General features: G+C 43.4%; 1 protein-coding gene across 1 annotated transcript; it reads left to right on the top strand.

Annotated features, from left to right (window-relative positions):
• Positions 1 to 667: 667 nt before the first annotated feature.
• On the top strand, positions 668 to 13263 carry Rgcc (regulator of cell cycle). Its single transcript, XM_047554135.1, has 5 exons — positions 668 to 906; positions 1462 to 1647; positions 9605 to 9712; positions 11593 to 11655; positions 12856 to 13263. The coding sequence occupies exons 1-5, from the start codon at positions 864 to 866 to the stop codon at positions 12861 to 12863; spliced, it is 408 nt and encodes a 135-aa protein (XP_047410091.1). The 5' UTR covers positions 668 to 863; the 3' UTR covers positions 12864 to 13263.
• Positions 13264 to 16078: the final 2815 nt, after the last annotated feature.

Raw genomic sequence — 16078 nt, 5'->3', positions numbered from 1 at the left:
GCACAACTTCTATGGTGTTTGCCGTTTTGGGAGCAGCACGGTCCCTTGCCAGGCCATCGAGCAGGATGGCTCATTTGTGTGGACACTGCGAGGCACCGCGTTCACTCTGCCTTTACACTGTAATTTTTTCCCTCAATAAACCAACCCTCTCGGAGTAAGGCCGGGTTTGGCGGGACTGCAGTTCAGGTCCCTGCTCTCTGAGATGGCAGCAGTTAAGAACTCCTCCTACTTGTCTTCTCGCCTCCCAACCGTTCCGACACCCGACTGAGCCTCTCATGTCATGAGCTCCCTGATATTTTTTTGCAGCGAGGCGGAGAGACTGCATTTCCAGGTCCGTTTCACAGATGAGGAAACTTGAGGCTCGGGGAGGTTGTGGCAGACGGCGGGAAGCAGTGGCGCTCCAGTCTTGGCGTAAACTCTTAGGCGCTCCAGTGACTCCAAAGACTGCCGTGGTCTGGTTGTCAGGGTGCGTGGGGAAAGCGCAGGGTAAATATTTGGGGCTGTAACCCGGGTTCCGGCGACAATTCGTCATTGCGGTTCACAGGCGGGCGCGTGGCGAGGGCGGTGCTTCGGAGACTGGGCGTCCCCGAGGTCGGCGGGACAGACCCTGCGGCCCCGGCTTCCGCGGCCTCGCCCCGCCCCGCCCCGCCTCCGCCCGGGGCTATAAGACAGCGGGGCTGGCGGCGGCGGGAGCTGGAGCGAGCGGACTCGGGCTGGGCTGGGAGCGGCGCCGGACCAAGGGAGAGGCAGGGCGCAAGGCGAACCGCGTAGCAGCTCCGACCTCAGCGCGAGGGTGGGCACAGTGCCCGACCGGCACTTCGCAGGACCTCCGCCGCGCGCGCCTTGCAGAGCCCAGCTGCCCCATGAAGCCGCCCGCAGCTCAGGGCAGCCCCGCGGCGGCCGCAGGTGAGCGTGGGGTCCTGGAGTCCCCTCAAAGCCCAGCAGGGGGTGGGGGTGGGCGAGAGAAGAGGCGTCCCATGTGGTCCTTGTGCCCTCGGCTCCCTTCCTTTCTCATCGGCTGGACCCGACCCACTGGTAACCGCGCGCTGGCGGATGCTGCTTCGCTGCCGGCGCAGGACTAGGGATCCGAGCCCGACTCGTAACGGGCACCTCCTGACTCAGTCTTCCCACCGCCACCAGATTCGCACGCGCCCCCGTGGAGCGAGCGTAGGGACAAGCACCCGCCAGCGCGTGGGAAAGAACGTGACTGGGTCGATGAGCTAGAGGACCTTAGGCTTTCAGCTTCGCGGGTGGAGGCTCAGTTTCCTTATCTGTGCAACGGGCTGGATAACTGAAGGCACTCTGGAGGGTGGTTGAGGATTCAAAGAACTGCGTGAATGTCACCTGGGAAAAGCGCAGTAAATGTTAGTTATCTTCCGGAGTGGTGGCGGCCCCTCCTGCCCCTGGCAAGAGAGAACCGCCTGCAACCCCCTCAGCTGAGCCCACCGTCCCTGCCCGCAGCTCCGGCCTTGGACTCCGCGGCAGCCGCGGACCTGACCGACGCGTTGTGCGAGTTTGACGCGGTGCTGGCTGACTTCACGTCGCCCTTCCATGAGCGCCACTTCCACTACGAGGAGCACCTGGAGCATATGAAGAGGCGCAGTAGCGCCAGCGTTAGTGACAGCAGCGGCTTCAGCGACTCAGAGAGTAAGTGTGACACCCCCCCCCCCCCAGGACAATGCCCCGTGACCTCATGGCTCAGGCCTACTTGGGCTCTGACCTCAGTTTGTTTATCTGTAAACAGAGACATGGGGTCGGGAAACCGAGACTTAAAGCTCCAGGAGGCCTGGAGAGTTGAGTCTCCAGGGCTGTAAGCCCAGCCTTGGTGGGACCAGTGAAGGTAGTCCCCCGAAGGCTCTTGGCGGACATGCTAGTTTACCTACTGCCTGCAGGTGTGTTAGGAGCCTCTGGGTTTATGCAACTTGACCTGTCACAGTTAGGCAGGACTCCCGGGACTGGAGCCAGGCCTTTCCACAGTTTCCCCTCCTATCCCCTCCTTTTCATTTCTGTCCCTTCTAAGTTATAACTTTTTAGAGTATGTGGAACAAGAGCCACCTGAATGGTAGTGTTGGTGGGAGGTGGTTGGGGTGAGGACATGGGAGGACACAGTACTGAAACATTTGTGAAACCAGAAAAGATTTCCTAAGCTGCTGTTCTTGGAATTTTTGAAATAACTTCATGCCCTTTCTTCTGGCCTCGCGCTCCCAGACTTGTTGCTCCATCTTAAGCAGTTTTGAAAGAATCCCTGGCACTGCAGTGTTCAAGTACAAGGGTGTCCCTCTTCTTTCAGGCAGGTCCATCACCCAACCTGGAGGGAGAGCTAGAGAGTAGATGACACGGAGGTGATTCCGGGTGACCTTTCTTACAATGGGGTCTACCTCAGGACCTGTTTGTCCTGTATGATCTTTAAAGAAAAGAGACAGCTCCCCCCCCCCCCCCCAGGAATTCAAATGGATATCTGTTTGGATGTCAGCAAATTTGGCAACTTTTTAATATTACACAATTGTTGATTTTCAAATCCTGGATTACTTTATTGTTTTTCAAAATGAATTTAGAATTCTTCTGTTTATTCTTGAACCTTTAATCCCTAGATGGGTTGCGAGCTTGAATGCCACTACCTTTGTTGCCCTTGATTCTGAGTGTAAAAGGAATGGCCTTATGATTCTCTGTTTTGAAATCTGAAGCTCTTCCTTGTTACTAGGCAAAAGATTCAGCACAGGTACTTGCTCTTGAGCTATTGTCCTGACCAGGGATATGGATCCTTATCACCGTGGTTGGGGTCTGAGTCAGAAATCTGAGTTCCAGTTTCCTTGGCAGCCCTGCCAGAGGGTTAGAGCAAGCTGTAACTTTTGAGTAGAAAGGGGATGGAAGAGTGTGCTCTTAATTTTCCCTCAGAATTTTTGGTTTTTATTGCTAATGACCTGACTGCTCATTTTCAATGTCAAAGGGAAGTCATAAAATTTTTGAATTGTCTCAATCTCTATGGTCAAGCTTATACTTGTCTCTATCTTACTGGGGCATGGAGCAAGTTCTTCATCAAATATGAATTCTTTCCACCATGGGAAAGCAAGCTGGGACAGTCTTGTCACTACCGTTCTGTGGCAAAGAACAGCTCCTTTTTAAGCCACAGTCTCATTCTGCTAGAATATGGCATGAGCTTGTCCATCATGGCTAAGCTTACTTTTCACTGGGTGGGATTTCAGATCTCGATGTGTGGGATTTCAGATCTCGATGTGTTTTCAGGGGTCTCAGAGAATGAACTGGACACACATTCTTAACAGTTTGGGGGGGAGATACTTGGGATAGAACTTGTAGTTTTTCTTAAGGTATATGTGTGTATTTTCCTTTCTGCTTTTATTGTTAACTGTTAACCTAACCCTTAGTTTGGTGGTTAGAGAAGTAATGGGAAGGGTCTAAAGAAGGCTCAAATGACATTCATCTTTGCTATAAATGTGTAGTTTGTTCCCCACTAGACTAGTTAGAAATAGGCTTGGCAGGAGTTGTGTGTATCTAAATAGTAATTTCTTAAGGAAGCATAATGTGTGTATTTTAATTGCTGCCAAGAATTGAGCACAGACATTTGTTATGCTCATTTGTCTGTTTGATGTTTTTCTGTGGAAGAAAATTTGGGAGAGAAGTAGAGCCTACTGAAAATGAGCTCTCCAGAGAGAGACAACCAGGGTAATGAGAGTTACAGCAGCTCAGTTTTACCAAGCCCTTACTATCATTGTTCTGATAATTATTTATTAGCTCTTGCTATTAATGATCTCTTTTTTTTTTTAAGAAAAATACTTGCCTGCTTCAGTGCTTAAAAAAACCCACTTAAATGCACATACTAGCCTATTTCATACAGATCAGATTCATTGGAACCAGTGTCTTGCAAGAAAATGTTATCTTTGAACTCATAACCAGTGTTATCTTGGTTTGTCCTCTACCTTTTACAACTGTTTCTCAGAGGGGGCAACAAAGGTACAAAGCAGATCAAAACAGGATTCCTGTTTTTTTGAAGAGCACTTCTTTTTCTCATAAAAAAATTTAGATTGCTTTCATCCACAGGAGAAAAATAAACACTCCTTCCACCCAAAGAAGTAAGTTACTTAGGAAAGAAAAGTAGATATTTAATGAGGAAATACTCTTTCCTGTTCCCACATTCAGGGAGCCCTCTTAAGACATGAAGAGGCCAAAATAAGATTACAAAATAACTTCACATTAGGGATGGGATTCAAACGGTAGTTGGTTAAAACAGGATAGTATCTTTCCCACAGATTTGTATCCCAACATATGTCATATACTTTACTAGGGCAACTTTTAACTTTAGCAGTAAAAGGGCAATTCAGATGGGAGCCAGGGCAGGATTTTTCAAACTTTGACCCTTAGAGTTGCTTTAGAAATTGTGAATATCTTTGGTTTGAATTTATTTTTAAGAATATATATTTTTAGTATTTTTAAAATCATGATAGCATGATTTCTCCACCATGTTGAATGAAAATTTCACTCATTATAGTCCACATTTTAACCAGTATGTTTGTTAATTTATGCTATTGCCTGACTTTATAAAAAGTTTACAACATTAGCCTAAACCTTAAAAGATGGTATGAACTTTCGTCCTTGACATTTTGGCATTTTGTCTTTTTCTTTTGAGCAGGGGAAGTGTTTGGGTACTTAATAGGGAAGGTCTGTGGTCTACTGTGTGTATGAGGCTATGATGATATCATAGACCGTTTTTGGGAATGAGGAACTGGCTTCTTCAGCATGAGCAAGATGTACCAAATCTGCATGTCTTTGTCTATACATTCTGGTCTGACCCTAGGAGAGGGCACCTTTTAGGTCCTAGGGGACCAGCATAACAGCATATCAGTTGATGTGATTTAGAAGCCACTGAGACTAGAACCTGGGCTTATTGAAACCCCGAGTGGATAAGGTCAGGTAGGAACTCTCTGGATGTCTGGTACTGTTAGGAATTCTGGGTGAGTGACAGATCTTACTCTGGCCTTGGTGGTGAAATTGAGAATAGGCGCTCTTTCTTATTGCATCCCACTGTAGTGAGGCTGTCAGACTCTAGATTTTGGGGAGGAGAGTCCCCACCCCCACCCTGTCCCTGCCATTCCCTGTGGGAGAAGGGAAACAGATCCAAGGCTTTCTTTTTCTCAGTTAATTACTATAGTTTGCTTGCTGTAAACGTGTGGGATTGTTCTATATTTACAGGAGCTCTGGGCAAGGTTTACTGTCTGTGGTTTTACTTCCCTCTAGAGTAGCACATGTCAGTGCTAACCCTAAATTACCTTTCTCTCTGCTGCACTCCCCCCCAACTAAAAAAAACACATCTACCTTTTAAACAAGTCTCTGTTTTGCCTGGAGTTTCTTAAGCTCTGTTGGTGTACCTAAAGTTAGATGGTTGTATATTTAATATGCTTTTATTTCTTTTGATGCTGTCTTAGAAAACTCAGCCCAGGAATTCGAGGTTCCCTGACTTCCGTGCACTAAGAGAACATGGCAAGGATGTTTCCAGTTGGGGGTGAAGATGATTGAAAGCTTCAGAGCAGATTGAAGTAGATCTTATAGCCCCTCAAATATTGAGCCTTATAACCTGCCCAGTTTCCCCAAATCATCCTACTGTGAGTCCCTGGAGCCCCTACTAATATACCTGGGTGGGGCAATAATACATGAATATGCTATCAGCCAGGGACACATTGCTGTCATTTTATCAGACTAACTGGTTGTTGTTTTGCAAGGAATAGAGTCCCAGGGAATGGGAGTCAGGGCTTGCTTACCACAACTACCAGGAGATTCCCTTCATTACAGGTGTTTAATAAAAATTCATGGGAAGAAGTTTTATTGGGTGAAGGATAAAGAGAGATCTAGGGTTTGAGGTCCCTCTGTATAGGGGTTTGTTCTTGGGCACTTCTGAAGAGAAACTTAAGAATTTTGCTACCATCTAAAAAAGAGCAGGAGGCAAGGTCCAGAATTTTGATTTTATTTTTCTTCCTTATGAGGACCTTTTCTCTTTGGGCTTGGTATTCTCCATTTTGCTAGGAACTTTAGAATACAATCATTAAAACTGGAGGCATCATTCTCAGGGCACCTGGCCTATTACTGCCTTTCCCATGGCCTCTGTGCTCTGAGACCTTTCTGTGGTGGCATAGCTTTGGGGCTCTTGGGGTTGATCTTTTAATTTTTTTATGACTGGCAGGTGTAGACTATTGCCCTAGGTGCCATTTAGATGCAGTTTTGATTCAAGAATGCTGGGCCTTCATTTCCTCTTGATGGGTGAAGGTCGAAAATCTCAGAATCTGGAGTTAGGTCAGTCCAGATTGGTAAGGATATGGAAAGAGAGCAGAATTGTGATGTGTCAGTGAGCCCATGAGTTGTGAAACTGTGTGTGTGTGTGTGCGTGTGTGTGTGTGTGTGTGTGTGTGTGTGTGGTGGTGGTGGTGATGGTGGCAGGGGCAGAGAGAGGGGAGGCCAGCTTGTGTTAAAATGGCATGCCCCTACCTGTGTGTATGTATATGTGTGTGTGTGTGTGTGTGTGTGTGTGTGTGTGTACTGTAACTAGTATTTTTTCTCTCTTTCTCCCTTGTTGCAGGTGTAGCATGAGTTCATTAAGAATAAGAGCCAACTTCTGACCATTATAGTAGTTTAGCTTGTGACTGATTTATCAGTCAAGTAAAAGTCAGGAAGTGTCTATATTTTCTGACTTTGAGGAAACTGTTTGATCAAGGCATTTAGCAGGTGGACCAGGTTCTAAAGGAGCAAAGGCAAGCTAGGGCATTCCTCTGAGGTTATGGCTCTTTCTGCAGTTTCCCAAGCCAACTGGGTTACTTTGGGTTACTTGAACTTTTCCCAAATCCTCACTGGATTTTTTTCCTCCCTCCCTTCTCACCCATCCATTCACCTTTCCTTCCTTCCTTCCTTTCTTTCCTTTCTTTCTTTTTTATGATACTGGTGATTAAACCCAGGGTCACTTTACCACTGAGCTACATCTGCAACCCTTTTTATTTTTTTATTTTGAGATAGATTTTCCCTAAGTTGCTGAGGCTGGCCTCAAACGTGTGATCCTCCTATCTCAGTCTCCGGAGTCTCTGGGATTACAGGCATATACCAATGCATGCAACTTGCATACCCATTTCCCCTACCATCCTCTTTTACCATGTCCTTTTCCATGTTGAGATTTATTCCTTCTACAGACCTTTGCTAATGTTTGTTCTACTTGTCTGGAAGGAAAAAAAAAAAGTGATATTTTTCTCTTACCCCCAAATTTTGAGTATATGGTGGTATAAAATTGCTGGATATTTTGGATCTAACAGAGGTGAATTTCAAAGTCAGAGGAGTAGCCTTTGGTGCATGTGGGGTGGGGTGCGGTGGGGTGAGATGTGGCGATAAAAATTGGCTCCCAAATGCCAGCTGTTCTGGGAGATAGAGACCAGAGAGGTGCCCTCTGAGCTCTGGGCCAGTAAGTCTTGGAGCTGGAACTTTGCCCAAGGGCAGGGATGATGTGCTTGATGTCTTTCAGAACCTTCCTTCTGGTTTGTGACCTGACTCTGGGACCCTCTCTAGTTTTCTTGTGCCTAAATCTTACCTTTTCTCCTCCCCACAAGTTTCTTAGGCTATTTCTGAGGTAATTCCCCTGGTTATTGCAGAGTCGTAGGCAGCAATGCTCCCCCATAGGTCCAAAGTTGGCACACTACTTTCCTGTGTGCACAGGATTGCTCGAGAGGTGACCTCAGCTGACAAACCATGCTGACGGGCTTCTCAAGTTAAGTTCCAGAGAGTACCAGTGTCCTGAGAAATATTATGAGGGGGGCCACAGAAGAATGTCCCCTTGTCAAGTGCACTTGGGAATAAGGCCAAACTGACTTCTTTATCTTGAGACAAATCTCAGGCATGTTAAAAGTGGGAACATCCAAGGGTACTTGGTGTTTCTATAACTTAGTTGATCATGCAGCTTCTTTTCAAAGGACCAGCATTTAGTAGTTTTGGGGGCAAATGTAGGTATAAGGTTGGGTGTTTGAATCTCAGTAGGTGTTCATCATCAAAGCCCTGAAAATTAATTGTGGTCCTTTTAGGTCACCCAGGCTTGACCCCTGGAAGGAAGAAAAGATTGTGAGCATTGGTCACAAGAATATTCTGGGCATGTTTAGAAAAGTGAACTAGATGGGCATGTAGGCCAGAAAGAAGACAAGATGGCACCTGGGACTGGGAGAAGGTGGGAGGAGAGGGAGCCACACACCTGGGAAGGTGTAGCAGCCTTTTAGGACTAAAGCTGAATTCTCTTGGAACTAGAAACCTCTTTCTGAAATCTGATTCTTTTAAACTGGGATATCCTTTTTAATGTAGTCAAGTTCATATTTTAGTTAAAGGAACCAAAAAACAAGATGTTTTTACCTCCTCCTGAGCTGGAGGGACCTGGCTGCAAGTGAAGGAATCCCAAGAAGCTGTAGGGGCCTGCGAGACGAGACCCTCATTATTCAGCTGCCCTCACTCACCTGAAGAGCTTTCCAGAGCTCATGTCTGCTACCAACTTGGCTGGCTTTGTGTGCTCTTTTACCCAGAAAGGCTGTTCCACTGCCACCTCAGCAGCCACATCCTGCTTCCGCTCTTTGAGCCCTTTGACTTCGTGCTGTTCCCTTTCTCTATCACTACCCCACAGCTGGGTGGCCGTGTTTGATTTCCTCCACCTTGGCAGGACTCAGAGAGGTAGAATCTTAGAACTTCAGAGCAAGGAGGGACTTTAATGATTATTTAGCCCACTTTTCTATTTTATTGGTAGGTAAACCAAGGCTCAGCAATACTGCTTTGCTCAAGGGTACTTGAGTGCTCTGTAGCTAAGCTGCTTTGGGTCCTTCTGCAGTCCAGCCCTGCTTCTGGGTCCTTGCCTTGCTGTCATGCTGGTCTTTAGGGGTATAAGAATAGAAGGATCGATGAAATCCCTTGCATGTCTGTAGTAGATAGACCACCAGGAACAGAAACCTTTTCTTCTTTTTTTTTTTAAATTACTATAGTGCATTATAATTAACCTAGTAGTAGAGTTTGTTGTTACATGTTTGTACATGCCCGCTATATAACAACATAATTTGGTCAGTTTCACAGGAAGAGACAGCCTTTACCTTTGACTCTACCTTGTTCCCAGAATGCAAAATCTTGGGGAAATCTATGACAAAGACTCTCATGAGCAGTGGGGAGGATTATTATGGCATAGGGTCCAACTTTGTATTTTTAGGGGGTTCAGAGAGCAGAAGATGATTCCTTATTTCTAACATCTCAAACCAACCCGCACCTCCATCAGCCAAGCACTGGCTTGACCACTGGATCTGACACCTGGTCAGGAGGCCCTTGTGTGTTGGCCAAGGTCTGGTCCTACTGATCCCTTCACACTTTGATGTGTTTGACTGGAAACAAACACACACACACACACACACACACACACACACACAGATACACACTGGTGCCCCAAATCATTTAGGGAGTAAATGTAAAATCTGAAAACCCACCGGCTTTCTCTTTACTCTAGGCTTTTGGAGCTTAACTGTTGGTTATGAGTAGTTAACAGACTGGTAAGTCTACAGTTGAGTACTATTTCTAATGAGTATGTTTTCTTTTCTGGAAGGTGCAGATTCACTTTATAGGAATAGCTTCAGCTTCAGTGATGAAAAGCTGAATTCTCCAACAGATGCGACCCCAGCTCTGCTCTCAACCACTGTTGCTCCTCGGAAAGGTAAGCTCATTAGTTGGAGCATGAGCTTTCCTGCTTTTGAAATTCTCCTCCCCTTCCCAATCTGTCTCTTTTCCTCTTGATTTGAACCAATCTTTTCCAAATGTGAAAAACAAATAGATAATACTAATGTCAGTGATGGTAGAGTGTGAATTGGAATTTGTTATTCCTCAGGGTTTTGATCTGTGTGGGGATAAAAGCAGATAATTTGGGGTAGAAAACCTGCATTCATGGGGAAAAGACAACTTATAGTTTCCAGACTCTTCTTTCTCATTGTAAACAAGGCTGTCAAATGATAGTGCTTCTCCCGGATCTCCTCTCAGACTAGTTGATTCTAGAACTTAAAAATCAGCAGTTTAACTTTGCAGAAAGGATTCTTTTTTATTGTATTAACTATTTAACCAAAGCTTTCACATTACCAATTTAGTAATTAAATGGTGTCATCATTATGAGACAAGCAGTGATCTGACGTGATTCAAAATAGCAGCTCTAGCCTGTCTCTCCTGTGATATTAATAGACCTAAAAAGTTTTTAAAGATGCATGAGCAGTTTCTTAATTTTTGGAACTGACAGAGTGTCTCCAACTGGAGAGCTGAATGTTCTGTTGTATTGGACAAGCGCCCTTTTGAAAACAAAAGAAGTTTTCTTCCCCCCACTAAGGAAACTTAGGCTTGCTGAAAATAGTTACAGAATGTAATAAAAATGGAACATATTTTAAAAGAAATATGAAGATTCCATCACTTTTTCTCAATCTGGCATTGACAGAACTTCTCTCTTTTCTGAAAGAGATATTTTTAAAATTCACTTCTCAACACCGCAACCCTAGCAGCCGCTGGGGATTCAGCCACGGTTCAGCTCTCTGTCTACAATGGATTTGTGGAATTTAGAGACAGAGCAGTCTAGAAAGTAGCTTAAATAGTGTCCAGATTTTGCTACCTGATCCTCTACAGATAGGGTTTAAAGCTGGGAAGGGGGAACCTTAGTGGTAAATGAACTTGAAAAGTTAAGAACAATAAGCCATTTGTAGCCAGTGGGGGATGAATAATAAAAACACCCAGTAATGAATTTCAGGGAAGTCACCAACGATAAACTCTGCAGAAAAAAGTAAAATATACGGAGAAAATATACATCTCAGGCTACAGAGAGAACCGAATCTAGAAGACTGTTACCTTATGTTGGTGCCACCATAGGACGAGGCTGCCTGGGCCCAGCAGCCTCACGTCTCCTTCCCTGGGCCACTGGGAGGAGGAGCAGTGTAGTTCTTCATTCATTTCATGCTGGAGGGGGCTCTGAGGGCCTCAGTATTGCCCTGGAGTGATAGGAGAAGCAAGAATGTGGCAGAAGGTGGGAGCTGCAGGAATTACAGAATGTGGGGCTCCATTGGGCACAGCACCATGCTTACTTTTTTTTTTTTTTTTTTTTTTTGCGGTGCTGGGGATTTGAACCCAGGGTCTTATGCTTGAGAGGCAAGCACTCTACCAACCGAGCTATATCCCCAGCCTGCTTACTGACTGTTTTTGATCCTTAACAAGCAAAAAGTCAAAACATTTGTTTTTCCTTCTCTCCCTCATTTTCCTCCAAACTTTTTAAGACAACAAAGGGAGAGTTTTCTTCCAGGTTAGGAGGGTACAGGGTGGGGTGAAGGGAGAGCGCTGTGATGGACTACAAAGGAAACTTTGAGGCTAGTCTTTAGGACTGGTTTCTGAGCTTTCTGAAACTAAACACTGGAGCAGACACTCAGGACTGGTACAGGACACGCTTCAGTAAAGTCTCTGAAGATAGATATAAAATGGAAGTAATCCATCGCATAATCCTGGAAAACCCCATGTGGGGTCATCAGCTGTCTTTGATGGGTAAACTGAACGTTCTCTCCTGTTTTATAGCCAAATTAGGTGACACAAAAGAGCTCGAAGACTTTATTGCTGATCTTGACAGAACATTAGCAAGTAAGTACATGTCTGGTATTAAAAAAAAAATCAAACAGAAAACTAGCCAACACCTCTGATAAAGTGCTGTAATGTCAACCAGTTTGCTGTGGGGCATGAGGTTACATCATAAGGCTTCTTTAGGTTTAGAAATAGGACCCTAGTGGCTTGGAAAGAAATTCTGAGGATAAGCTTGTATTAAAGTAGACCACATTCCTTTCCAAACTGTGAGAACAGGTCACCAGCAAACAATGGTGACTTGTTTCGGAAATAGAGAGTAAGCTAGACTGGAGCTTTACCATCCTGATGACTTGTCAGGTTTCTTAGAGAAGGAGAGCTGATGGATCACATAGCATTAAACCAGCAAACCAGAGGGTTTCTATCCCAGGGAACCCTCTGGCTAATTTTCCCAGGTTAGATCCAGGAACTTGGTGAGGTCTGACTTTTAAGACTTAGGTACCAAGGAGAGAATTGTCTTGGCAGGGGGACCCATACCCAATAACCTGGATTAAGGATACAGTACTTGTTTCCCATTTTGGAATCATACTAATGGTAACCCAATTTGTGTGACCAAAGTTGTTGGCAACTGAAGATTAGATCATGACCTACAGTGGTGGTGGTAGGGTCTAGAGGAAGGATCCTTACCATCTATCCACACATCCTACTTAAGAAGGACAATATTATAAGACCAGGAGGATCAGTTCCAGCCTCCAGGATGGAATTTGTCTTAGCTCCTTCATTTTTCGGTGAAAGGGTGAATTGTCCATAAGAAGAATTCTGTGCTGTACTCTGCTAAATAACCAAGTAAAATCTGAAAAATTAAAATGCCAAACTGGCCGTTTAACAATAGCTCTGCTCTTAACACTCTTTCAGAAAGATGTAAACATAGGTAGAAGGCCTTTGCATCACTTCTATTTACTTGATGATTTTATTGCCCCTTTTCCTACCTGCTGCCGCACCCTACATCAGAACACCTAGGCCTGTTTTGACAAGAGATTATTGTAACTGCAGCACAATTTGTATTAGACCTATGGAACAAGCCTGCCTACCTCATGGAAATTGCAGTTAGCCGCCCAGTCATTCCAGTTAATCAGACACATTACGTGGGAAGCCTGCCATTAAGTTGGTGCTTTGATGCCTGTCTGAGACTGTGTGATGTGGTTAAGCACAGGAATCGTGAACGTCTATGAGTGGCTAAACTTCTTTATCTCCTGTTTATAGGTATGTGAAACAAGGAGTTCCAGGTCCTTTTTTTTTTTTTTTAAACAAGAGAGAAGCTTCAGAAAGCTCTGAGGACTTGGCACAATCAGCTACTAGAATCTGCTGCCAGAGGTGACAGAGATGAGAGCTCACCCACCACCAGGCCATTCTTAGACTCACCTTAAAATTAGCCCTTGGGCCCACCTCTGGGCAATTTAGACAGTGAAACTGACTTTGTTGGTCTGCCTCCAGCATATTAGAACCGGTCATCTATGCTAATGTATTTTTCTCTTAAAACATAGCTTTCTTGTAATTTAAAGTGCTTTTATGAAAATATTTGTAATTAATTATATATAGTTGAAAATAGTAATATGCTTTCCACATTATAATATATTTTTGTATACAATAAAATTTGAACTGGTGTCTATAGTTTGTGAGCTTCCCTTTTCTTTATTTCTCTCCGTGTGTTTCCATTCAATAATACTCTAGTAGAAACACGAAGTTCAGCAATAAGATTATATATAGTACATAACACTAGAGGCTAATAAATGACTGTATCACTGGTTTATGTATATAGACCATGCTATTCTTTTTTATCATTATTTTAGAGTGCACTTATTAAAAAAGTTTACTGCAGAACAGCATGCTGTGTTCAGCAGCAGCAGTCTCCTGTATCTCATCTTGCAGCTTCTCTTGATTGTATCAAGAGGCCATGTTGAGAGATTAACCTATGCCACGTAGGTCTGTGTAAGTCTGATGTCCACATAATGATAGAAGTACCTCAACAATGCATCTTTCAAAACATTTTCCTATTGCTGAGAGATGTACATTGTACTTACAATCTTCTATCTTCAACTATTGTATTTGATCTCTTTTTTAGGGCATTTGGAAAACAAATTGCATTTTCTTTTTCTTTTTTGGGGGAGTGGGTACTGGAATTGAACTCAGGGGCACTCAATCATGAGCCACATCCCTAGCCCTATTTTGTATTTTATTTAGAGACAGGGTCTCACTCAGTTGCTTATGCCTTGCTTATGCTGAGGCTGGCTTTGAACTCATGATCCTCCTGCCTCAGCCTTCCCAGACACTGGGATTACAGGTGTGTACCACCACAACTGGCTATAAATTGCATTTTCTTTAGTCTTTTTCCTTTTCTTCAAGCATCCTGGAAAGCTTTTGTTTTGAATGCAAATATTTCTTTCTTTTTAAAATTGAGATATTTTAATGGTTTGGGTAAGAGGTGTCCCTCCAGAGCTCCTGTTTTAATGCAGGAATATTCAGAGTTGAAGTGCTTAGTTTATGAGAGCTGTAACTTAATCTGTCCATCCAAGTTTGGATGGACTAATTGGGTAGTAACGCTAGGCAGGTGGGACATGGCTGGAGGAAGTTGGTCCCTGGAAGCGTACCCTGGAAGGTTTCATCTTCCTGCTTGCCCTCTCTGTGCTTCTATTGCTGCTGCCCTTCCACCACGATGTTCTGCCTCACTTTGGGCCCAGAGAAGTGGAGTTACTGACTACATACTGAACGTTTGAAACTGTGTGCCCCTAATAAACTTTCTGCTTCTAAGTTGTTCTTTTCAAGTATTTTGGTCACAGTGACACAAAGTTGACACAGAAATAATTCACATACTATAACATTCAATTCAATGAGTTTTAGTATATTTAAAGATATTGCAAACATCACCAGTAGCTAAATCTCTGCCTCTATGGATGTGTATAGTCTGGAAATTTCATATAAATGAAATATGTGATGTTTTGTGTGTGGTTTCTTTCACTTAGCTTAATATTTTTAAGGTTCATCTATGTTGTAGCATGAATCACTACTTTAATCCAAATAATATAGCACTGCGTGGATATGCTATCTTTTGTTTATAAGTTCATTGGTTAATGGACATTTGAGTTATTTCTACTTTTTGGCTAATGCATATCCATGTGAAAGTATTTGTGTAAATGTATTCGTCATTTTTCTCTCTCTTTTTTCGTACTAGGGGTTGAACCCAGGGACACTTAGCCACTGAGCCTTATTCCCAGCCCTTTTGTAATTTTTAATTTTGAGACAGGGTCTTGCTAGGTTGTTTAGGCCCTCTCTAAATTGCTGAGACTGACCTTGAACTTGCGATCCTCCTGCCTCAGCCTCCTGAGTCACTGGAATTTCAGGCATGTGCCACCATGCCTAGCCTTGGCATTTCTCTTGAGTGAATCACTAGAAGTGGAATTCCTGGGTCATGTGTGAACTCTATGTTTAATTTTTGAGAAATGACCACACTTTTTCAAAGTAGCTGCACATTCCCACTGCATTGCATGCAGGTTCCAACTTCTCCACATTCTCATCAACACTTGTAATTCTCTTTTTGAATATATCCATCCTAGTGAGTGTAAAGTAGTATCTCATTATAACTTTGTTTTGCATTTACTGCATGACTAAAGATGTCTTTTCATGTGCTTATTGGCCATTGTCCTATCCCTTTGGAGAAATACTCGTTCAAATCCTTGGTCTATTTTTAAAAATTGGACCATGTTTTTTATGTCAATGTTTTTTATGTCATGTTTTTTTTCAATGTATCCTGGATACAAGAATCTTATTGGGTATATAACTTACAGATATTTTCTTCTATTTTGTGTATTATCTGTTCACTTTTTAGTCCTTTGAAACATAAAGGTTTTATATTTTGAAGAAATCCAATTTATTTTATCTTTTGTTTCTTGTGGTATTGATGTCATAGCTAAGAATTTGTTGTCTAATCTAAGATCACAGAATTACCCCTGTGCTTTAAGAGTTTTATAGTTTTAGCTTTTACATTTATGTCAGTGATGTACTTTGAGTCGATTTTAGTACGTGATGTAGGAGATAGGAGTCCAACTTCATTTTTTTGCGTGTGTGAATATCCAGTTGTCACAAAATAGCACTATTATTGAAAAGTCAATTTTTTCCCTAATGAATAGTGTAGGTACCCTTGTGGAAAATCAATTAACCATAAATAAATAGGTCTATTCATATATCATCAATTCTATTCCATTGAGCTACATAACTATCTTTATTCTATTACTTGATTATCACAGCTGTATAGTAAGTTTGAAATGAAATGTGTGAGACTTTGAGTTGTAAGTTGTATCCTTCTTTTGGCTGGTATGGGTCCCTTGTATTTCCCTTAAATTTTAGTTTCACCTTGTCAATTTCTGCAAAAAAAGGCAGATGGGATTTTTGTAGATTGCACTGAATCCTATGGATTGCTCTGGGGAGTGTT

This window comes from Sciurus carolinensis, chromosome 5, assembly GCF_902686445.1.
Source record: "Sciurus carolinensis chromosome 5, mSciCar1.2, whole genome shotgun sequence".
Taxonomy (NCBI): Eukaryota; Metazoa; Chordata; class Mammalia; order Rodentia; family Sciuridae; genus Sciurus; species Sciurus carolinensis.
This window is presented reverse-complemented; position numbering and strand designations above follow the sequence as displayed.

Excerpts from the sequence above, each read along its gene's own strand:
- Rgcc (XM_047554135.1), top strand. The coding sequence starts at position 864 with ATGAAGCCGCCCGCAGCTCAGGGCAGCCCCGCGGCGGCCGCAG. Across the intron at positions 907-1,461 it reads CAGCCCCGCGGCGGCCGCAG|CTCCGGCCTTGGACTCCGCG; the intron begins GTGAGCGTGGGG and ends CCCTGCCCGCAG. Across the intron at positions 9,713-11,592 it reads CACTGTTGCTCCTCGGAAAG|CCAAATTAGGTGACACAAAA; the intron begins GTAAGCTCATTA and ends CCTGTTTTATAG.